The sequence below is a fragment of the Manacus candei genome, unplaced genomic scaffold (assembly GCF_025592945.1).
Source record: "Manacus candei isolate 608988 ecotype Guabito, Panama unplaced genomic scaffold, ASM2559294v1 h1tg000003l, whole genome shotgun sequence".
Lineage (NCBI taxonomy): Eukaryota > Metazoa > Chordata > Aves > Passeriformes > Pipridae > Manacus > Manacus candei.
Genome location: NW_026138051.1, coordinates 3,841,297 through 3,865,528, shown reverse-complemented (window position 1 = coordinate 3,865,528; position 24,232 = coordinate 3,841,297). Strand labels below are relative to the sequence as shown.

Sequence of the window (24,232 nt, the reverse complement as noted above, 5' to 3'; positions counted from 1 at the left end):
TTAATCCTCCTTCACTGCTTTTTGCTTACCTTATTGATATGTTAACATCCGAATATCTTTACTGATATATTAATCACTTATATAATAAAATTTGTTCAGAGCATGCTGACCTCAGATTTGCCCGGGCAGGGTATAACTTCATATCTTGGAGAAGACCTCAAATGTTGTATATCAAAAGAGTATTCAGGTTACAGATCTTCAGATTAAGCAGAGACATTGTTTTTGATTTCTTTCTTTATACTGAATGTGTCTACAAGTATATCCTCCTCTTGCCTTAAGAGGATTCCAATAATGCTAGAATTTGCCTTTAGACTACAATGTTACCAACGTTCAGGCATCAGTTTAGACTTTTCACATTAATCTGACTTTGATTCTTTCACTATTTAGTAAATATGCATAAATGTTTCTTCTGAAAATGAGATTTCATGGACATGTGGGAAGAAAAGATATTTTTCCTTTTTAAATGTTAGAAGGCCCAAGTGTGAGAAAATAACAGGCTTTGTTCTGGTGGAGCGAGGAAACTCTACGGAATTTTACTTTTCTTCTTTAATTTTCTAAATAAACTTTGATTAAAATTAAATTTACATGACTGTGAAGCTGCAGTAAACATTGTCAAACTTTTAATATATGCTGTTGCTCTGTGTTTAGTCCAGCTCATTCTCCTCCCATAACTTGTCCCATCTCTCTCGCACCCCCATAAGTGTCTGGGTACTCACACCACTAATCACACATCAGCTTTAACACTTCTGGAGCACTTTACAAGTTCAGTTCAACAATTTGGCTGAAAACTAACCTAACCCAGAGAAGAAAAAAGCACTTATTTTGAGGTTAGTGAGCTGGTTCAAGGAGGGTCCAATAAATGCCAGAGATCACACGTGAGTACAACAAGACCCTTCAGCTTGTAATTTAAAAAACTTCACTATTCTCAATAATTATTTTACACACCATAAAAATCTAACTTTAATTTTTTAAAGATATTTATGGGGTTTTCCCATCTTCCTTTTGATGGTTCAGCTCCCTGTTCCGTGGTGTATCCATCCAGAGGAGAATGCAGCAGAGCTGCCTCTACCTATTGCTGTGCTTACATCTTTGCTAAGGTAAGGAAGATTTCATTTACCTGCTTTTGGAGTAGTCTGGATTGGCTGCTCAGGGCCTGGAGACAGTTATGTGAGGCAGCCAGATAATGGGAGGACATTCCAACCTTCACCCAGCTCAGAAATCCATAAAGAGGGTGAGACACCCATCTCAACCACAATCTTTCCTGAGAGAGAAGCCCTGTCAGAGATTTAGGTCGGATATTGGGAAAAGGCTCTTCATGTAGAGGATGTTTGGGCACTGGAACAGGCTCCCCAGGGAAGTAGTCACAGCACCAAGCCTGGAAGAGTTCAAGAAGCATTTGGACAGTCCTATCAGGCACATGGTGGGATTGTTGGGGATGTCCTGTGCAGGACTTGATGGTCCTTGTGGGTCCCTTCCAACACAGGATATTCTATAACTCTATGATCATTTTGATATGGTGTCAAAATGTTTGCTGCTAAAAGCAAACATCTCTTTTTCGGTTGTGGGTTCAGCATTCCTTCCCTGAAGCCAGTTTATATCAGATCAGCACAGGTGTTTAATCGTTAGGTTAAAAAAAAATATCACAACTCAGTTACTGAAGTAGCTGCAATTCCTTTCTTGAAAGACCATGCTTCTACATTCCTCTGCAGTAGTCTAGAGGCAATAGGAAAGCTACTATTGGCCTTCTTTTTTAAAAACAATAACAAAAAAGTCTGTAAGCTCATGAGCCTATGGAGGCTTTAATTGAAATTAATAGAAAATGTAAAAGTAGAGGAAATTAGGGCAGCTGCAAAAGAAGCCCCAGAAGCAAAAGCAGATTAAAGTAGAGCAATGAGCAAACCCATGCAACAACTTAATTTTGCTTCAGATATTTCCCCCTTAGTAACTTTATTCCTCAAATCAAGCAACAAGTCTAAAGCACATGGTTTCTTCTGTAGAGGCCTATTAGTTCTACCACAGTGGTCTGTCAGCTGATGAGCACAGGAACTGCAGGACTTGGGGAGTGACTCTCGTGCTGAGAGACAAGAGTAGCTGGCAAGTTGCTCTGTGCTTATTCCCTGCCCCCCATTGTCACAGCTTGAAGCTCTTGGTCCAAGAGACAGCACCAGCTTAAACTTCAGCAAAAATAGAATTTTTATTTTTCATTCTACAGATTGAATGACAATTACTTGATTCTCTTTCATAATATTTTGTAGGAAACTTCATTCTTGAACCTTCTAAGAAATGAAGTAAAAGACTTTTCTGCTTGTAGGTAGCTTAATGAGGCAGTTATACCATCAGCCCTTACACATGTGAGAAGCCCCATTTAGGTCTGTGGAATTCCAGAAGGTGATAAAAAACAGTCTGATGTGTGAGGAAAATATGGAGGAGTGAGGACTTAAATTAGAATATTCTAAATTCATATTCTGTTAATGTCAAGAGACCTCAACCCATCTAGTCCTGACTGGAAACCTAACAGATTTGGTATTCATAGCATAAAAGATTTCCCCTGCTCCACTGTTGAAGACAAAGTTATTAGGAGCAAACAAAGACCCATGTCTTGTAACACAGTACATTTTCTCCCCTTCTTAAAGTACCTTTTTCCTTCCTATCCTCCATCATTTCCAACCACAGTCAAAGTTCTTTAAATTTCCACTGCTGTACATGGGCATAGTTCTTTTATTCAGCTAATAGGCTGCTCGCTCAGGGAGGATGAAGTGTTATTTCATGATTTGGTGTATTCAATAATGTCAGAATTTTCTAGCACAGGAGCCTTATTCTAAAGATTCTTATTCTCTTCTCAAGAAATCAGTTAGTGAGCAGTTTCCACAAGAGACTTGGGTAGGACAACAGCAGTTGCTTCTAGGCTTAACCTTATACCATAAAACCTTATGGAAAAATATCCCAGGGATGTTCTTCATCCATTATTTTTTCAAATTTTCTTTCTCCTGATTTCACACTTGGTTGTCTCAGGGGGCAAGAGGATATAGGCCAAACTTGGCTTTAGCCTCTGACAGTGAGCTGGAGGGTGAACAACCCCTGGGTAAATGAGCAGAGAGAAAGAAAATAAGTAAAGCACGGGACATTTTGCAATTTAGTGAAATTAAATGCTTACCCACTGTGCTCTGACAGCATAGTCTTATGGGAAGCTGGTAAGCACAGTGTTATGGAGCTGGACATCCCCACAAGCTGAGTTTACAAAGAGAACTGGTCAGAAGACCTGCTACCAGCAGCTGCCCACTTGATCGAACATTCAAGACAACAACTCATTGCAAATGAATAGCAAAAATGGAACTAAAAATCCCTGGTAATCCCTGCTGAAGGGATGCACACATTTCCAGCGTTCTCTCAGGTTTCCTGGGGGCAGGCAATGGGTTACTTGTTGTGCATTGAAGAGGGTTTCTGAATGAAATGGAATAATTTAGGTGGAAATAGCAGAGAGACAGGCAGAGACATATCTGACAGTTTCTTCCACTTTATTTAGCACAGTGCTCTTTCTCAGTGGGTCTGTCTTCAGTCTGCTGCAGACTTGCACTGTTTGCTCTCACACTGTACCTTTAAAAGGATGTACATGCTGGGGCTCACTCAGATACATACAGAGTTTTCAAAGATGCTCTTCCTCCCCCTCTTCTGACTGGCAGTCTGGCAAAATACACAGAAGACAGGGCCAGTGGGTGGAGTTATTGATTGGGGTTTTGGTTGTTTTTTTCTTTCCTCCTCAAAAGGCTATGTCCTTATTAGTTGAAGCTCTATTATAAGAAAGAACTGCACAGTCATCGTACTCTGCTGTGTTGGATGTTGTTTGCTGAGTATGGCAGTTGTTACTGATCTGTCTGGGAGCAGAAACATGCTGCAGACCTGTTAAACACAAATTGTTTATCCACAGAAACCCCAGAAACAGAAAGAGCCCATAAAAACCCTTTACTTTCGTATTCAAAGAATTGTTAACCAGATTTCCACATGTTCAAACAAAACAGTTTATTCTTTACCTGGGCCTGTGCAAAGGGCCTAAACATTAACTTTGGGGCTATTTTTACCATTCTTTCGGAAAAGGAAGGAGTAACATGTAGTGCTTACCTAACAACTATAAAATAGAGTCTGATCCAAATGGTTTCCCATTCATTTCTGGAGACTTTTTATATAAGTTTCTACTCCTGGCATGAACCTTTTCAAACAGAGCAACCCCAACACATATGTGTGCATGTTTCTTCTCTCCCAGGTGTGTTTTTGGCAGCTGGATACACCAGGCTTGCTCACTGGTGGCCAGCAGAGATGTTGGCACATGAGCAAGGAAAGCGTGCTCCTGTGCTTCTCATGACAATTGCTATTTCTTGTCTTGGTCTCCTGCTTCCAATAGCCAGGGGTGTGTGGGTCATAGGTATCTTTGGTTTGGAAAAAGAGCAGAGAAGTGCAACTGGGAGCCTGTGGAAAAAGCCTTTAGCATGAGCACGTGTTCATAGGTAACATGAAGGTAGGTGGCTGGCAAAGACACCTCCTCCCCACCACTCAAGTGCACACATACAGCCTGATTTCAGGTGCTGCATCTTAAACTGTACTTGTAAATGCCCAGGAAGGAGTAGGATGTTTAGCTCCTGCTTCCTGACAGTTCATTTCTCACTCAGAAAATTACTGTGGATGAAAAAAACAAAGCAACTTATTGCAGAGAACTTCCCAGCTGAAGTCCTATTTGCATGTGTGTCAAATGGTGGGAGGAAAATGCTCTCCAGGGTTTCCTGCTGTGAGCAGTAGAGTCAGCATCTCAACTGGCCTCTGCATTTTGATGACTCTGTTACAGGAAGCTTTTTCTCCTGACAGACTTTGAACGCACATAAAGCTCAGTCTCAAGTTCCTGCATCGGCCCAGAATTAAATTGGGAGAGGTAGGTGACCAAGAAAGTCTGTATGTTTAAAGGAGAAGTATTATTTAGAAGCTCTCAGAAAAACATGAAAAGAAATAGAATATAAATAGGCTTCTGAAACTTCTGAGCAGATTGAATGATGAGTAAAAAGTACCTTTCTCTCCCAAGAACTTCTACTTAGATATGGCAATGGCATTATCAACAAGCTAATTGTGCAATTACTGAATGCCACCCTGAGTGTGTCTGCTTGGGTGGGAAGTATTGTGTCTCACATTTCTACTTTTTTTTCAAATACTCTGCAGAAAATCCTGTTATGAATCTGTCTGCCTGTTAGCTTTTGCTCTCCTTAAGCTAAGCTGAAGAAGGAAAAATACGTGCTGCTGTGGCAAACAACAGACAGGGGAAAAAAATCAAAGGAGATGAATGAGGTTCCATCACAGCAGGAAATTTAGGAAAAGGTTAGAGATGACAATATTGGGCATGGTGTGTAGCCTGAAGTAATCTCGTAAACTTCAGGAAACCAGACCAGATACTCCAACTTGCCCTGTCTGGCTCTGCTGTCTTCCAATTACTGTCTACCATCAGGCTACACAGAAAATTTCTACTGATAATGATAGAACCTCTAGCTGGATTTCAGAAAAGGGGTACAACCAAGTGATTCTTTAAAACACCCCTTAAAGTGTTTTATTCCTTAAGCACATCATCATCTTGGATCTCAGTCTTGACCTTAAGCTTGTGCTTATGTTATACTTTAAAATTATCCTCAGTCTGTTTTGGATTGTTGTCCTGACATATAAGCCTAAATCTTAGTGAGTTTGACATGATGTAATGGTAGGGCAAGTAGCTTAGAGATCACTTAAATAAGATTTGGAGAAGTAGTTATTTTTTGTGACTGTAGATTAGAAATAAAAATATATGACATACTAAAACCCTAATAATGAAATTGTGTTGTGTAACTAAGTTTCCTTCTCAGATAAGTTCTACAACACCATAAACATTTGCCATTGGCAGTAGCCACTTATAATAGAAACAAGAATGATTTGCTTATAGTGCAATTTCAGTTCTCAAATACATACCCGTATCATGGTTTACTGGGTTAAAATATATTTTATTATGCTCCCTGCTTGATGTTTGATTCAGTCTTCTTAAGTAGTTGTCTGAATGGTGGTGGGAGTAGTGACCTCTTTGAAACTGTCAATATGCTCCTTCACCTACTAAATAAGCAAGGAATGAGTTTGACATACCACTTAAGGTAGCTGGTTAAACAAAATAGGCATCTTGATCCTTACACCTGCATTTCTGTGCCTGTCATTAAAACAGAGCTATAAGACAGATATCATTCTAAATGAGTTTTATTCTAGACCTTTGCTCTCTAATTAATTGGTTTATTTAAATAGAGTTGGAAAAATTCAGCTTAAACTATATGCAAATCCGTCTAAACCAGGCCCTTTATATACACACATTCCCTTTTATGTGAACAGTACTTTGTTAATGGCTCAATAATTAAGGGAGTTTACATTTTAAAGACTTCAGTTTTTAATTGGCTGAATATTAATCACAGATCACTTTCAGTTCTGTTGTGATATGCAAATTATTGATGCCTCAGCTGCATTTGTTTTCAGGTATCAATCTAACCGCATAATGCAAAATAACATTCTGCAATTATTTCAATTACATGCAGTCAGCCTTTGGAGCAAGCTATTTATTTCATTTCAGTAAATGAAGAAAGCAGTTGCTGTTTTCCATTCCCTGGTGTTTACTGCCCAGAACTAGGACTCACAACTGGTATGTGTACAGCACATAAACAGTTTTCTAACTGGATCACGTTAGAATTCATGGTAAAGGGCAAGCAATTGAACTCCCCTTGCAAGATTTCATTTGGCTAACTGACTCTTCTGCTTTGGAATGAGATGTCACCTTGTTTGGGGGTATTCATTACCATTTTAAAGTGTATTATGAAAGGTAGAGTCAATAAGAGTTCCTAATTAGCAGAATCTGTTTAGCACAAGTGCATAACATTAGAGGATTTTTTCCATCAGACTGCAGCTGTTACCTAGGCAGAGAGGAGGAATTCCACCTAACCACAAAGGATAAGATAGACAAATAGCTGCGCCGTCTTAAGAACGGTTCGAGTATGTCTCCTCGCAGCGATTTCGCTCCATAATTGCAATCCACATTAAATGCAGCAAATGTTACCACCCTGCCCACTCAGTTTCCACCTCTACTTTTGTTTCAAGCGGGGAGGGAGATAGAAAAGGAAGGGGGGGGGGAAGTCCTTTCTTTCTTTCTTTCTTTCTTTTCTTCTCTCCTTCCCCGCTCCGCTCTCCCATCCGCGGTACCCAGCGGCTCCAGGCGAGGGGCCCGCGATGCCCCGTCCCGGCCGCGCCTCGGGCTGCACTTGTAGCTGCCTCTGCCGCCCATGGCAGCCCCGCGGCCCCGCCGGCCCGGGGGGCTCCTCCCGCCCCGCCGACCCCGCCTGAGCCCCGCGGGGGCGCAGCCCGGCGCCTCCCCGGCAGCGGCACCGGCGGCGCGGCGCCTCCGGGCGTGCGGGAGAGGCTCCGGCGGCGGCGATGCGCCGGGATTGCTCCCCCGGAGCGGCGTCTCCCTGCCCGCCGAAGCAGCGCCCGGGCGCTCGGTGCGTGGCGTGTGCTGTGTGTGTGTGTGTGAGTGTGCGGGTGTGCGTGTGGCGAAGGGGAGGGGGCTCACTGCGTGCAGGGGGTGGGCGAGAGCAGTGCGATGGGAGCGGGCGCCCGTGTGCAGAGGGATCCTCTCCCCGCATGTGTGCGGGGGACCGCGGTGCCGGGGCAGGGCTCAGCCAGGCTGCTGCTGCTGCTGCTGCTGCTGCATGCGGCGGAGCCCGCGGGGTACCGCAGCGCCGGGCATCCCCTCGCCCCGCGCGGCCAGGGGTGCTCGCCCCGGCGGCCGCCCGGCTGCCCCCGCCGCCCGCTGCGGGCGCGGAGCCGCCGGAGCCGAGAGCGAGCGGGGAGAGCGGCGGAGCGCAGCCGAGCGCGGCCGCGGCGACCCCGGGCGCCGAGGTAGGGACGGTACCGGGCTGTCCGCCGGGAGCATCGCCGGGGGCGGCGGGCGCCCCGCCGGGCGTGTGAGTGCGGGCGGGGGTGGGGGCACGGCGGGGCCGCGTGTGCGTTGGCGTTTTAATTTCTTCTAATTGTTATGAGGGCTTTGTTTTCATTGCTGTAATAATTACTGATGATGTTTTAAAGGGGAATGGGGGGGGGGGGATGGCCACACGAGCAGGCGACAGTGGCTTCCTGCCGGAGCCTCTCTGCCATCGCGCTCGCCGCTCTCCGCAGCCGCCCGCCTCCCGGAGCCCTGGCCAGCGGCACCAGGAGCAGCGCTGCCCTCTCCCATCCTTCCTGGGAGAGCGGAGCGACCGGGATCGGAGCGGCCCGGAGGAGCCGGTGGAGGTGTGGGAGGGACAGGGGGAGCAGAATCTGCGCAGCGGGGCTGGAGAAGGGGGTGTGTGGATGCGCTGCGGGCTGGACTTTGCAAAGGTATCGGGGCGGCGGGGGTGGGGGGGAGGTTGGAGCGTTTGGCGGCAGGGACCACGGTCGTGCCTGGTAGCGAAGGGAGGGTGGAAGGGATGCGGGGCTTCACCGCTCCCGGCTGGCATGTGCGCGCCTGTGTGCGCGCCCGTGTCCCTCCTGCCCTCCCCCGCCGGGAGGCAGAGGGCGACGGGGCGCCCACGACAGAAGGGACCCGGCACCAGCCGAGCCGGTTGCGGCAAAAAATTGCGGTAGTGCCGGCACTGCTGGCCGGGCTCGCCGCCCCGCCGCCAGCCCCGCGCAGCGCCCGCAGTGTGCCCGCTCGGCGCCGGCCGGGGCCCCGCGGCTGAAGGAGAAGAGGGGACTCGAGCGTGGGCGAGGCAGGGATGCGGGAGGACGGCGCCTGGGAGTGGGAGGGAGATGAAGCGGTGGGGCCGCGGGGCCATCGGGCTGCCCCTGGGGGCGCGCTCCCCGCGGCCGGGGTCGGGAGCCTGCGGGCGTGAGCAGCGGCTGCTCCGCTGCCCCTTCGTCCTGTACTCCCCCTTCCCCCCGTGCTCCTGCTCCGCGGCCTCCTTGACCCCTTCAGTCATCCCTTCCTCTTATCCTTCCTTGCCTCTTTGGAGCTTTCCTTCTCCCTCTCGTCCTTCTGTCCTGCGTTGTTTCCTCATCCCTCCTCTGCCCTCCCTTCCAGGTCCCCCGGCACATCCTCCCCTTGTGTCTCCCTCCAGTCCGGTTCTCCTCCCTCCAGCTGGCTCCTGCTTTCTCCACTTGCATCCTGGCTCCCTCCTGCCAACGCAGTGGCTTCCCACAGCAGGAAATGCAAGGGACAAGTTGGGAAATGGGGGTAATGGGAAGATGGGGGCAGTGCAACATATTGATTATTGACTGATTTGTTAAAAAAAAAAGCTACCTTCTAACTCAGAGGAAATGCTGTGGCTCCAGTTCTGCATAAAAAATGGCAGCTCAGCTGGTCTGACTATATGTGAAGGGTTCTTATCAATGCAGAAATAGGAGAAAATTACATAATGATTTAGAAAAAAATAGTTCTCAGGTTTCAGTAGGGTCAGGCTGGTGAATTGTGACTTTGTTTTGCCCTGCAAGTCAGCATATTATTATTCCTGGGGATGGGGCTGTGTGCTTGTGCATGCTTCTCTGTGTCTGTGTGCTTCCATTGGTCACCCAGAGCTGATGTTCTTGTTTTGTGGATAGTTGTATTTCTGCAATCAGTTTACCACCTATTTATTTAAACTAGGCATAAAAAGTGACAGAAACAATGTGTGTGCATGTCTATATATCACTTGAGTGGATGTCTTTATTATCATACTGATAAATCTGTATTTGTTGAAGCTGTAGATACATACACTGAGTACTGACATTGCTTTCTGTGTCTGCACCTTTATCCTTTCTGTATTGTGCTATCCCAACCCAGATGTTTGGGCATGCATAACATCAGCATTTGTGTTTAATATCCCTGAAATGCACAGCAACATATGAGCAGTGCAGGTTTGAGGAGAGTAAATATGCATAAAATTGGAATCTCCTTTGGTTATTTTACTTTGTTAGTTATGCATGCTTGGCGTGTAGAAGAGAGAGAAATGTATTTGACAGACCTGAGAGTTATTTGTGTTTGTCTACAGAAATTTACATTCTGTGTTTGAAATCATCCTAGCTCCCGTGTATTTGTTTGGTTGTTAAAATCTTTCATGTTATTTTAAATTCAGTGCTTGTAGTTTATCTATAATCCTTGGCAGGTACAGTAGCTCAGTGGTATACAATTTTTAACCCAAATGACGTTTTGGAACAATGTCAACTGAAAAATGTTTTCTTTTTTTCTTTCCTTCTTTCTTCTTTAGATTCTTTATCTTTGTTCAGGAGCCTAAGGTTGCTTGCTGATCACAAGAAGATGTTTCTGTGGCTCTTTCTGGTTCTGTCATCTCCAGTTTCTTCTACAACTGCAGATGCTGATATATCTGTGGAAATTTGCAATGTTTGCTCCTGTGTGTCAGTTGAGAATGTACTCTATGTCAACTGTGAGAAGGTTGCAGTCTACAGACCAAATCAGCTTAAACCACCATGGTCTAATTTTTACCACCTCAACTTTCAAAACAACCTGCTAATTGTTCTATATCCAAATTCCTTTCCTAATTTTACACATGCAGTGTCCTTGCAACTGGGTAATAATAAGTTGCAGAACATTGAGGGAGGGGCCTTTATGGGTCTTAGTTCATTAAAACAGTTGCACTTAAACAACAACGAATTAAAGATTCTCCGGGCTGACACTTTCCTTGGCATAGAGAACTTGGAGTATCTCCAAGCTGACTACAATTTAATCAAGTTTATTGAACGGGGAGCCTTCAATAAGCTTCACAAGCTGAAAGTCCTGATACTTAATGACAATCTGATTTCATTCCTTCCCGATAATATTTTTCGATTTGCTTCTCTAACCCATCTGGATATACGGGGGAATCGAATACAGAAACTTCCATACATTGGAGTTCTGGAACACATCGGGCGAATTGTTGAATTGCAGCTGGAAGACAACCCCTGGAATTGTACTTGTGATTTGTTGCCTTTGAAGGCGTGGCTGGAGAACATGCCCTATAACATCTACATTGGAGAAGCGATCTGTGAGACACCCAGTGACTTGTATGGAAGGCTGCTGAAAGAAACCAATAAGCAGGAGCTGTGCTCCATGGGGACAGGGAGTGATTTTGACGTGCGCATCCTGCCTCCCTCGCAGCTGGAGCCCGGTTACAGCACACCAAACGGCCACACCACCCAAACATCGGTGCACAGATTAGTCACAAAGCCGCCAAAGACTACAAATCCTTCGAAGATCTCGGGGATAGTAGCAGGCAAAGCGTTCTCTAATCGCAATCTCAGTCAAATCGTATCCTACCAGACCAGGGTGCCTCCTTTAACTCCTTGCCCGGTCCCTTGTGTTTGCAAAACTCATCCTTCAGATTTGGGATTAAGTGTAAATTGCCAAGAAAGAAATATAGAATCCATGGCTGAACTCGTACCAAAACCTTTAAATGCCAAGAAACTGCATGTGAACGGCAATTATATTAAGGATGTGGATACTACAGATTTCGCCGAGTTTGAGGGGCTGGATTTGCTACATTTAGGCAGCAATCGGATTTCAGTGATCAGAGGAGACGTTTTCCGCAACCTTACAAATTTACGGAGATTGTATCTCAACGGCAATCAGATAGAGCGTCTGAGCCCTGAAATGTTTGCTGGCCTCCACAACTTGCAGTATCTGTATTTGGAATACAATGTTATCAAAGAGATCCTAGCAGGCACCTTTGACTTAATGCCCAATTTGCAGTTGCTCTACCTGAACAACAATCTTCTCCGAAGCTTGCCAGCGTACATTTTTGCTGGTGCACCACTTGCTAGACTGAATCTGAGGAACAATCACTTCATGTATTTGCCTGTAAGTGGTGTTCTTGATCAGCTAAAATCTCTTACACAAATAGATTTGGAAGGTAATCCATGGGACTGCACTTGTGATTTAGTTGCTTTAAAACTGTGGCTTGAAAAGCTAAATGAAGGTATTGTGGTGAAGGAGTTGAAATGTGAAACACCTGTACAGTTTGCTAACATAGAACTTAAGTCTCTGAAAAATGAGATCCTCTGTCCTAAACTTTTAAACAAGCCATCTGCTCTGTTCACTAGCCCTATGCCTGCTGTTACTTTTACAACACCACCGGGACCGGTTCGGAGTCCTCCTGGTGGCCCAGTTCCATTATCCATCCTAATCTTAAGCATATTAGTTGTGCTGATTTTAACAGTGTTTGTTGCTTTTTGTCTTCTCGTTTTTGTGCTTCGGCGCAACAAAAAACCAACTGTAAAGCACGAAGGGATTGGAAATCAAGAGTGCAGTTCTATGCAGCTGCAGCTGAGAAAGCACGACCACAAGTCAAACAAAAAGGATGGACTGGGTGCAGAGGCCTTCATTCCTCAAACCATTGAGCAGATGAGCAAAAGTCATACCTGTGGCTTAAAAGAGTCTGAAACGGGCTTCACGTTTGCTGACCCACCAGGGCAGAAAGTCATTCTGAGAAATATTAATGACAAGGAGAAAGATTTGTTGCACGTGGATACCAGAAAAAGACTTAGCACAATCGATGAACTGGATGAGTTATTCCCTGGGAGGGATTCCAATGTATTTATTCAAAATTTTCTGGAAAGTAAAAAAGAATACAACAGCATAGGGGTCAGTGGCTTTGAAATACGTTACCCAGAGAAACTACAAGACAAAAAAGCCAAGAAATCGCTAATAGGTGGTAATCATAGTAAAATTGTAGTAGAACAAAGAAAAAGTGAATATTTTGAACTAAAAGCTAAACTTCAAGGTTCACCTGACTACCTACAAGTCCTTGAAGAACAAACAGCTTTGAATAAAATATAGGTCGTACAATCTTATTGCCTACAGAGGACATTTATTTAATGATGAAAGTGCCTTTTGTTGACTTTTAACTTCCAAATACTATATTATATTGGTAGGCATAGAGGCAGGTGTATCCAGGGGTGTCTGATTAACTGTAGCTGCGTATGATTTGTCGAGTAGAGGAGAATTTCCTTAATAGATTTTACTACATAAAGCTCATGCACAGTGGAATCCTGTAGGGATACTGCAAACTCTATTGCCAAAGGGATGCTTTATACACGTTACACTGAATTTAACCTCAAGAGGCATATATGTTTTGTATCTTAAATGCAAACCATCGTCTCCTTGTGATTTGTTAGAACAAACACAAGAAACCTGGTACTGATATTTGTACCTCAGCTGGGTCCTTCATCCTGCACGTGGATTTAAGTTGGTGGAACTGGAGTAATCCTTTGATTTGTGGTGTTGTAATGGCACTGTTTAAAGCTTATCTGGAAAGTAACAAGCATGCAAAGAGAGAACATTCAATAGTATGTGTAAATTGGTTACATTTATGGGCTGCATCTTGAAACCACTGGAATTATAATGTTAAATTGTGCAAATATTTGTTTAAAATATACCATGCATTACATACCTATGGAATAAATTTGACCACTTGAAGCATACATGTCTATAGAGAAAATTAAAAAAAAAAAGAAAGAAAATAGTTTAACCTGACTTCTGCAGTATTTGTGACATCTGAAGAAAATATTTGATGTTTATGCAGAATCTGTTCTAAGACTCATCTCCAATTAAAACTAGAGTTCCTTCTCAGTTATATGAAACTCTTGCAACCCAACAGGTTGTCCAAAAATGTCAAAGTGCTTACTGTGTGAGCGTGGCAGAAATTATTTTTGTAATATAATTCATATTTATGAAATACTTTGTATACTAAATAGGAAAGAATATGTACTCCTTAATATGTATTTAATATGCCTGACTTGTTTTCCTGATCACACTGCATTAATCATTCAGTATAAATAAAACCAGAACAATATACCAAACAGCAACCGGGGATGTAATGTATAGCATTATCCAGAATTAAGTGATCAGATATAATGATAATAATAATAATAATAATAAAAAAATTGTTCTGTACTATTCTTGTGAGATTAGCATATTATCTTATTTCAGATTTGTTACCAATGGTGCGTTTTAAAATAGATTCATTAGTTTTTTTTTAGTATTGTGTCTCGGGCAATTATTTGCCACCAGTTTTCTTGATTTTCAGGTCTCTACAGCTTAACTTAAATAGTTTTCACTACAAGTATTTACAGAAATTCATGCTAAGGGTAATATTTTAATTGGATATGCAGAAGTTTTCTGTTCTTGTTATCTCTCTGGCTTCTGTTAGTCAGCAAAACCTGATCAGAACAGTGAACAATATGGCAAATCATGTCTATTTAAAACCACAGTGTAAAATGAATATAGCGGTCTCAGTTCAGAGTATTGTGTAGCTCATACCTAGAGAGTAAAAACTTGCCTTTGAGAAAGCTGAATCTGAATAGCTAGGGAAAAAAAAAGTAGGAGAATGGAAAATTCCCACTGTATCTCACTGATAGATGGTACTTTGATATGAGAATGGAGATATATTGGTAAAGCATCCCATAAAAAAATCTATGCGATGAGATTAACAAAAGTTCTTTGTCTTCATGAGCTTTGAATAAGACTCTCTTCCCTCCTTTGCTTCCAGAACATTTACCCCTCCCTACCTTTTATAATCAATAAGTCAGATAAGATAGCAGGATATAAACGTGAATGTTTTTCATGAATTTGAAACTAGCAAAAATTAGAGCAAGACCCAATAATAATACTGTGGAGAAGGCTGTGTCAGCTATTTCCAATATAAACCTCTAATTTCAGGGCTTTATTACAGTGATTTGAAATTTTTGTTCTGGAATGATACTTGGCAACCAGTCTGCAGTATATTTTTAACAAAATATACCAAAAAAAAGAAAGCAGTGCTTCTTTATTTAAGAGAAAGCAAACAAAACATTTCTCTACTTTTAACCATGTGTTTATACTCTTGTGGCTTAGAAAGAGGGTTGTTTTATTATTTTTCTCCATACTTCAAAGTATATACGTGACTTCAGATAATAAAATTATAACAGATAAATTAATGGCTGAGTTTCTTTCAAAAAAACCGTGGCTATCTGTGCAGAATAATTAATGTAATTCAGAATGTCATAGGGATTTTCAGGACATGGATACTATACTTCTAGCATGAAAAGTTCCTGATTGACCAATGATGCAATACATGGCCAAGGCTGGAAAACGAATATATGAGTTTGTTGTCTGTGGATTAAGGAGTGTTAATGATGCACTGACATGGTAGACTCTGGTGGCTCCATCAGCAGGCTAAGGATGAGGGGTCACCGTGCCTGCTCCACTCAGTGCTGCGTGGTTTTGAGGATGTGTCCAAGTTCACTGGGGTTTGCCAAAGCAGGAGGCTTCTGACACACTCAGTGCATTGTCAGACTGTCATGTCCCTCTCCCTGCTTGAGAGAGACAGGTGTTAAAAATATTAAAAGTAGCAAATAAGCCAGTACTTTGATGATAAAATTGACGTGCTTATGACTCATGTTGCCCTGAGTTAAAAGAACAATTATAAATGATCGTACCTTCCTCAACTAAAAAATTGAGGGGGGTTGGTTTTGTTTTGAGGGGAGGGGTGTTGTTTTTTGGTTTTTTTTCTTGTTTTTGATTTTTGTTTTGGTCTTTTTGTTATGGTGTCTTCTATTTGCTGATCAAAAGAAGAAGAAGAACTGATCTGTTATGCTGTACCATTACAGTGGGTCAGAGTTTCCTGACCACTGAGGTCCCAATCCGGTAAAAGCGTTTAAAGTCAACCTAAATCCTGTGCAGAGGTACTATTCATGAGCTAGTAATTACATCCCTGCCCAAGAGTGGGGCTTAGATAGAGTTTTGTCATTGACTTCAAAACAAGCCAGCTCAGAACCATTGTATATAACACACAGAGCCCAGAGACTCTTTTGGGGTTATGCAGTTGAGTGTAGGTTCACCAGCATCACTAAAGGTTGCACAATCCGGACCTTCCTGTAGAAATCGTTCCTAAGTGTTTGACAATATATGGTGCAATATGTAGGCATAATAGTGTGAGTGAAGAATGCAAAAGCTGGCAAAACACTATATTTCTGTGAAAGTGTCACTTTGAATGGCAACCTTAATGTCAGTTTATTTTCTCCATGTTTTGAAGCGGTGTATGTGTCTGCACAGCAGTTTTAGTGTAATGTCCATTCAAATCTCCAGTCAGCCTTTCTGAGAAGGTGACTCTTGGGATGTGGCTTAACAGGTCTGTCCGTTCATTATCTTGGTTTGAGTGGCCATGCTTGTAAAATGGCTGTTAAGACCCATAGACATAAACTAAACCAGTGAAGGTGTTAACATAATCTGTCGTCTCCACTGTATTATAAGGAAGTTTCTGTTTTTAAATAAAATCAATAAAGTGTAATTGTTTCCTTGAAAAAAAAAAGAAAAAAAATTGTGCAATTTTCTCAAAAAAGCAAATACCACGGTGCAAGAACACAAGACCAGGTGATTTATGTTTTGCATTTAGTGTTCAAGATTGATAATAATGCAGCAATCTAGTATAAAAATCTTTTTTAAATGCCTTTTTTTTTTTAAAGCCATAAGTTATAAAGGCATGGCCTTGTGAATAATGTTAACAAATGTTTCAGAATCAAGAAAAAACATCCAGAACTTGATGGTGGTATAATATCTATAATATCTTTTGCATGATTTGTATGTTGATATTGTATGAAATGAGCACAGTGAGACTTTTTTTTTTTTTGGTTGCATCCAAAGAGTTAGGAAGGAAATATAACAAGAATGTATTTATAATCACTCTATTTTGAAATAAAGTAAAGAAAACAAAATGTATTGGCTTTACCCTGTTTTGATCATTGCTATTATAGTTTAAGATAGTTACTTATGACATCCAGCCCAATGTAAAACACAGAAAGCTATTGTTTATTAATTTTGTTTGCCTTCATCAACATCAAAATACTAGCCAGTGTTGACTTCAAAATTTGTATGAAATATTAATAAAATTGTTTGGTACTATTGTATTTCTGAAACTAGACTTTGTTAAGTGCCTGTAATATTCTCTTTTGGACCATTTGTATGTGGAGGACAGAGAATCTATAAAGCAGTTAAACAGTAATGTTTTCTAATCACTTCAGCAATTTGTTATCATATTTTATGAAAGTTTTTCCCATCTTCTGTTGTCCAACAAAATCTTCCTTTCCTCTGTTATGCAAATAATCCCTCCAAAGTCAGTGAAATTTTTTTGCATTAATTACACAAGCAGAATTTAGTTTTAGTTGGATTCTGAGTTCAACACAGAAGTGCTTAAAGGATCACTTACATAATGCTGGGGGTATTTGTTTTGATTCTGCTCCTTTCTTATTTATCATTTTCAATAACACAGTTTCTCAGAGGAAAGAAAAGTTAGTTTGTCCTTAGCAAAAACAAAAATGTCAAGCCATCTACTATTTCATAGTGTATATAGTTTTATAACTGAACGTTGAAAAGATGTCTTTAGATAGTTTAACTTCCAAATTTATATTTTGTAGTAAAAATGGTTTACAAAGCCTCATAAAAATCTCCATGGCAAAGGAGAAGAGAAGGAACAGAACTATATTATGTCTAGATCAAACATTCCCTGTTGTGTAGGATTTAACATGCATTATAATAGCAGTGAATGAGAATCAGAGTGTGATATGGACTAGAAAATTGGGACTTGATATGGATTTTTTTTCGCTTCCAGCTGAAGTGTAACGTTAGGAGCAAACCCACAGCATTAGCTGAAAAAGGCCTACATCTATATTCCACATAATTTCTTTCTAAAGAAAAACTTGAGAACCAAGAATTAAGTATTCATGTTTTGATAACGTGGGCACTGCTTTCCTGAATGGAGAGGAATTTGGCGGTTTTCTTTTAATACGTTTTGTCATTATTGAGTCTTTATTTCCAATTTCAGTTTACTCATCCTTATGCATTCTGATTGATGCTCTGTTGGAAAGTAAAAATAGGAATGTTAGTGCTCAGGGACAAACTCTTCTCAGAAATTTACCAGTGTAAATGCAGACTGACTGAGCAGACTTTGGAATCAAATCAGCCTTTTCTTAGTAAACAAAAAAAAAGCAGAAAATATTAGAGCTACCTCTCCATCATTGAAATAAAAATAAGTAATTTTTTCTTTGAAATGTAGTATAATCTCTCTTTATGCTCTATTGATTCGTGTTGTGAAACTGTTACTATTTTCAAATTACTATAGGGAAAATACAGACTAAGTGGAGTCCTGGGTCAGTTTGATATGAGTGGAACTCTACAATGATTCAAGAACTGTGGGCATCCTGAAGATGTACTATGGGTACAAAACTATTTCAGTTTGCTGGTGTAATGCATTGACTTGGGATAGCTCTCACATAAAATACAAATGCTTTCTTAACAATACAATTTATTTTCTTCCTATAATGGAACAAGGTTACCCTGCTCTTCTTTCTCATTAAGTAGGGAGTTTATTGCAAATATATTTGGTTTACTGTTAATTTTGTGTTCACTCGTAATACTTGAGATAATTCATTTGTTGTCTGAAAACAGTACACTTTGAGCAGTCTGTTATTTTTAAAATACCAGTCACTGGTAACAGACTGATACTGCATTACATTGACTTTTCATTCCCTTGTTGGGAATTTTTGCAGCCATGTAACACTAAATAATTCCTTAGAAGCACAGATAAAGATTAGATAAGAAAAAAAGACCTAATTGCTACTAAATCTGAATTTTTTTATATGTGTATATGTGAAGGCTTAACATTCTGTAAAACAACTGTGATGGGTTACGAGTGTTACATCGTTGTCTCTTTGGTCTTTGTTTAACCAGAAAACAGAAGGTGATCTCTATATAGTAATTTTGTAAACATACAGTAGAAAAGAATATTCCTCAGTTTCCCCCATCCACCAGCATTTCATTTCTTGGTTTAATTCAATGTAATTTCCTGGAAATGTGTGTGCTGTGACCTTCCAGGGTATCCTTCCACTTCATGCTCTCACTTCACCCTCAGTGAGCCAGACCTTTCCTGCTGGATGTTTGTCTAGACTTCAGTTAGTAGCAGTTTCCAAGGAGGCAGAGGAGGAGGATTTGTCGATTCCTAAAACCTAGCTAAAAAAGGCAAAATGTCAGAGACTGTCCACATGATTCCTGAGTCATGTCAGATGGTGTAGGATCCAAAACAGGGAAGTGTAGGAAATGGTTTAAGCTTCTGTTGTTAAGATTCGTGCTGGGCTTTTGAAGCTGGACAATCATGGCTTTCCATGACTGTAAGTTGGACAGTGCACCATAAATGTGATTCAGTCCATTGAATCCTGACAGACTGTGGGCCAAATCCTGCAGGCACCTGCACCCACTTAACCCAAGCTAGGTTTTGGTGTCACTACTCAAAAGTCTTGGGCAAATTATTTAGGTTAAAGCACATGTGATGCCTATTTCTTAATGAGGCTGAGATGTGGATACACTTGGGTGCATCCTGGGTGCTGCTTGGCTGTGGAGGTCAGTCTGTACCTCATGTTTGCTGAGGAATTGCTTTGGTAGAGACTCTCTTCACGTGCTGCATTAGTGCTCACATCTGAATATGAGACACAGTATGGTAAGTACATCTCAATGAGCAGAGTCACAAAGGGCAGTGTGTTTTGACAGATTTTGAGCTCTTCACTGCAAGAAACTGCAGGAAATGATGTACCATACAGCAGATTTTCTTGCTCCCTGGCAGGATTTCATAGACTCTCTGAGTCCTTCTCAGCAGGGTATTCTTCTTGTCTATACACTGCAAATAAGACTCCAGGTCACCACTCTCGTGTATGTGCAGTCTGTGTTTGCTTATACCCAAAAATAATTTTGTGGATATGTGTAGGAAAAGGGTAGGAGAATAATTTTTTTTTTTTTTCATTTGTAAAGCAAAATGGACTGAATTTGATTTTTTCCAGATTGTAAAAGAAAGATACAGATAAAGAATGGTCACATTGTTGGTTAATATCTGTATTTCACTAAGAGAGAGAGAAATAAAGGAGTTGGGTTTATATTTTTAGCGTGCAGCTTTTCAACTTCTTCCATTCTTGGGTTAGAATATGCCCCTGGGTGCCAAAGGGCTTACATGTGCAGCTCAGGGCACAATTTAGTTGCAAGGATTCATCCTAAATGTCTTGCTGCCTTTTGTGTGGTAGAAATTAAATGGAAGGTTCTGAATGTTCCCTGTGTGTTTGCTTTCATGGAAGTTAGATCAGTAGGCATTCCTGAAGCTCCTGTTGAGTTGTGTCTGCAATTTGGTGAAGTTGGAAACAAGAGTACAAATATTGTACAAGGGGTGATTTCTTTGGTTAACACTTTGAAATAATTTGGGTTCATATAGTTTCCTTCTTAAATATCGCCATTGGTTGCCCTGTTTTATACTTATGAAGATCTTTGCTTCTGGGATCAGTTCAGTAAATCAGTAGTTTTACAAATGTGATCAGGAGATTGGGTCCAAAAAACTTTGCTTTTAATTGTCATGGTTTTCCAAGTTGTAAATAAAGAACAACAACATCATGAGTAACCAAGATTTAAGACTTCTTTTTGTTCAGTGAAAGTGACTTTTGCCTTAACTAAGCGAAATATTCAGGAAGTACTTTGGGAGAATTGGGTTTCTGCCAGCAAACAAGGCCCATATTTTGTAATCCTTTCTCAAGAACATAAGCTATGGAAGCTGTAAGAGGTTTTATCTTTTAAGTAGCTTCCCCTATAATTTGGAGGCTCAGTTCAGCTGCTGGAGCTATGCCACAAGCAAGATCTTATGATTTTGCTGCAATAGTCACATAGACAGTAACTAGACAAGTAATGGTCAACAAAATGAGTGTGACACATTCTCTCTGTGTAGCTTTGTCAAGTAATTTATACCACTTCAGCATATGACAGCCAAGATAGTAAGGATTATAAACTGTAAAGTGTGTTGGTGAGGATTCCTTTACATTTGTAATGTGCCTTCAAAATGAAAGCAGTATGCAAATGATGACTATTATCAGCATACAATCCATTTCAAAAGAGGAATACCATTGTACTGTACATAGTGCTCTATTGTTCAGATTGAGAAATATCACTTAAAGTGGATAAGCTGTGCTTTCCTTTCTGTAGACTCTATTAAATAGAGCTGTTTACTCTATACAGAGTAATACAGCTCTGAGCCATATGCAAGAAAATACTTAAGCCCCAAAATGACAAGCAAATAGAACATCCAAAAAGAACATCTGCATTATAATAATAAAATCACTCATATTTTCCAATAACATTGGCACCTCTGGCTGTTTTTGCTCTGCTGACAAGTTGTGGGACTGAGGTGTAGAACTGGAGTCAGTTCCTATTCCCTTTTCCACACCAGAATTCCCTTTGACATTGTACACGTGTGAGGTCGGTTTGCCCACTGCGTCTCAGTGGCACGTGAGGTTGAAGCAACAACGTGTTCATACCTACTGTGCAGGCATTTGCCATGGGCATCATGACAAAGATGTCCCCAGAGACAGCAGAAGCATGGCAGTGACCTTTGCTGGTGTCTTGTCCTATACCATCCATTGCTTGAGCCAAAGCAACAGGGTTGTAGCAGGGCTTGGGAACATCCTTGTTTTGACATTGCAGAGAAGCAAAGTAACAGGAGCAGAACAGCAGAGTAGCTCTGTAATCAGGAATGTAGGACTCTCCTTGACTGATACTTCAGTATATGGGCTAGTCTACTTTACAGTGTTCACTTCTGGGTCCAATCTAATCTCTAAAGTTTGGGACCAGGCTGGAAGAACTTGTTTGGCCAAATGTCGTGTCCTCCACAGTGCAACTAGACCAGGTTCTCTGCCAGATTTGTGGAGACACACGTCTTTTCCCTGTCTGTAAATAATGTACAGTCAAACTAGCATTAACAACTTTTAATGGTTCTGTAATGTACTACACATAATGCATGTGCACATGCAAAATTGTAATTTCCATGAGGTATTACTGAGGTGTCTCTGGCAGTAGATGAGAACAACCATTTTTTGCCTCAAAGCCTGTTTTGGTGGCCAGACTCAGATCGTTTTGCCTCATAATTATATATGCTTCTGATATAATAATTTATTTATTTTCTGAATCACAACACTGCTTCTTATTAACAAAGAGAGAAGGCTTTCACTTTTTTTTTTTTTACTCTTCCTTCTCTGCAGTTGAAATTATTTTAATCCATTTCCAACTCATAAAGAACAAAGAAAAATCCTCTACTGGAAAACTCCACTTTATGGAACACACTGAAGATGGCACTGTAGTAACAACTTCACACTGTGAATGATAAGATATGCTTGTGTTTGTTGCTGGGAAATTGTGATTTTTTTATTTATTTAGCTCAGTTAACATAAAGCCAAAGGTCAGTTTAATGCAGTACCACCCAACACTGCTACTGTAATTAAAGGTGAAGAAGGGTTTCTGTTACTTGAACTTATCACAAGGAGACTCCAACTCAACCCAAAACTATGTGGAATAGTTTATAGGTGATCTTCATAATGAGAAGGCTTTTGTTAAAAAAAACAAGGAAGGGCAACAAAGAAAATCTTTTCTGTAGAGGATATCAGTTCTCCATGTCTGTAACCTTTCCAGTCCATGTTAAGGCACATTGACACCACAGCAGGTCTCTAAAGACCTAATGAACCTTGGGGCAAGGTTTTATGGTATTTGTTGCATGACACAAACCTTCCAAAATTCAATTTTCTGTAGAGTTGGAAGGTTTTTCTACATCTGAAACAGGAGTTTCAAGTTATAAAAAAAAACAACAAACAACAAACAAACCAAACAACCAACCACACACAAAGAACGGCAGTGACAGGTAAGAGTCACATTTAGGTAAATGATAATTTGTAGTAAGAATAAAGAAAAACAAATTTAAACTGACAGTTATATATAGGTCTGAAATGATGCTTTTATCCATTTCTTGACCCACTACCTTTTAAGCCTTTCACTCACAGCAGCCAGGAGTTTTGGATTGTTTTGAAGTTGTGTAAGTAATTGGGCCGCCATGCAGCAGTTACCTCTCACAGCTACTTCCATCATACATACCTAAACTATTTTAAAGGGGATTAGAGATGGAAACCTTACATTCTTTTTAGGGTTTGTCTTGCTCTTGAGAAGTCAGTGGAAGAATTTGTGAGAATTGCCACCATGGGGCTTTTTTTCAGGTGTTGAGAAAAAATTGCAGGATTTAAAACCCCACTGATTTCCATGAGAGGCAGCAGCTGTCCCAGATGACCTAATACTCTTTGTCAGCAAGCTGATTTTGGGGGAGAACTGACTTTTTCAAAACACTCAGAATATATATTTGTATAACAGGCTGCAGGGAGAGAAGTGCCCAGGCTGTTTGAGAAGGGCTGGGCTTTTCTCTCTGTGAGAGGTGAAGCAAAGCCAGGCAGGTACTGCACTGCTTTAGCAAAAGCTGGGCAAAAAGCCCAGGTGTCACTGCTTCCAGTTAAAAGGCATGACCCCATGGCCTCTGGGCATCCCTTTCTCTGGGCTGCTCGATCCAGCTCCTTCTCCCAGCAGGGATTTTTTCCTCAGCTCCAGGATGGTGGGTGGGAGGGAAGGAGCTCTTCCCTTGGCTTGGCACTGCTCCATTGGCCGATTAATGAGCGCTGTTAACTCCTGCAGGCTGGCTTCACTCGTGCTCCTCGGAGGGGAGGGTGGCACCACAGGGGCACGGGGAGAGGTGCTACATGAGAGGCTTTAGCAGAGGCACAAACACATAGACACAGAAATGCTTGTTTTGGAAATTGGATCTGGCTGCATTGCACACTGGTGTTAGAGAGTGGAAACCACTGTAGCGAACATCCCTGGGCTCTGGCCAAAATCTGAGCTGCTAAACCCCAGCTGCTCTGCAGCATCATTGCTGGGACTCGGTAGCAAATACTTCTGGGGCCTGGGCTTGGGGTCTGCCCCCCCCAACCCAGAACAGGCATTTCAGAAGTCCTTTGTGTGCAGCTTTTCAAAGATATTGGAGTTAAATAAGTAAATATGTTTAGTGCTTTGATCTTGGAATAAATCCAGTAGGAGCTCTTTAATTACCCCAGCAGGATGGTCTGCTTTTTACACAGCACTTCCTGAACAGCCTCCTCAGCCTCCCCTCCACTGCCAGCTCAAAACTTCTTACAAAACCTCTGCAGTTCCCTCTGCAGAGGAGGATGCTGTTTTCCTCTGGTATGAATGAAAGCAGGGGTTAAGGATTCCTATTTGTATCACCACAACCTCCAACTGCAGTAAAACTGAAGGTGGGTGGTGGAGACAGACACAGATAAGCCCAGAAGCCCATGGTAAGGTAAGGGCATATTTGAGAGATGCTGA

General features: G+C 41.6%; 1 protein-coding gene across 6 annotated transcripts in view; it reads left to right on the top strand.

Annotated features, from left to right (window-relative positions):
• The window catches only part of SLITRK4 (SLIT and NTRK like family member 4), a 122,182-nt gene extending 101,633 nt beyond the window's left edge, over positions 1 to 20,549 (top strand). For 4 of the 6 annotated variants that reach the window (XM_051789085.1, XM_051789094.1, XM_051789077.1 and 1 more), the window contains 2 exons: positions 1,015 to 1,097; positions 10,254 to 20,549. In XM_051789085.1, the coding sequence (XP_051645045.1) occupies positions 10,304 to 12,817 (2,514 nt within the window). In that variant the 5' untranslated portion in view covers positions 1,015 to 1,097; positions 10,254 to 10,303 and the 3' untranslated portion in view covers positions 12,818 to 20,549. Of the gene's footprint in view, positions 1 to 1,014; positions 1,098 to 7,432; positions 7,533 to 8,206; positions 8,410 to 10,253 lie in introns of those variants that run through there. The other 2 variants (XM_051789105.1, XM_051789114.1) reach the window with 2 other exon arrangements.
• Positions 20,550 to 24,232: the final 3,683 nt, after the last annotated feature.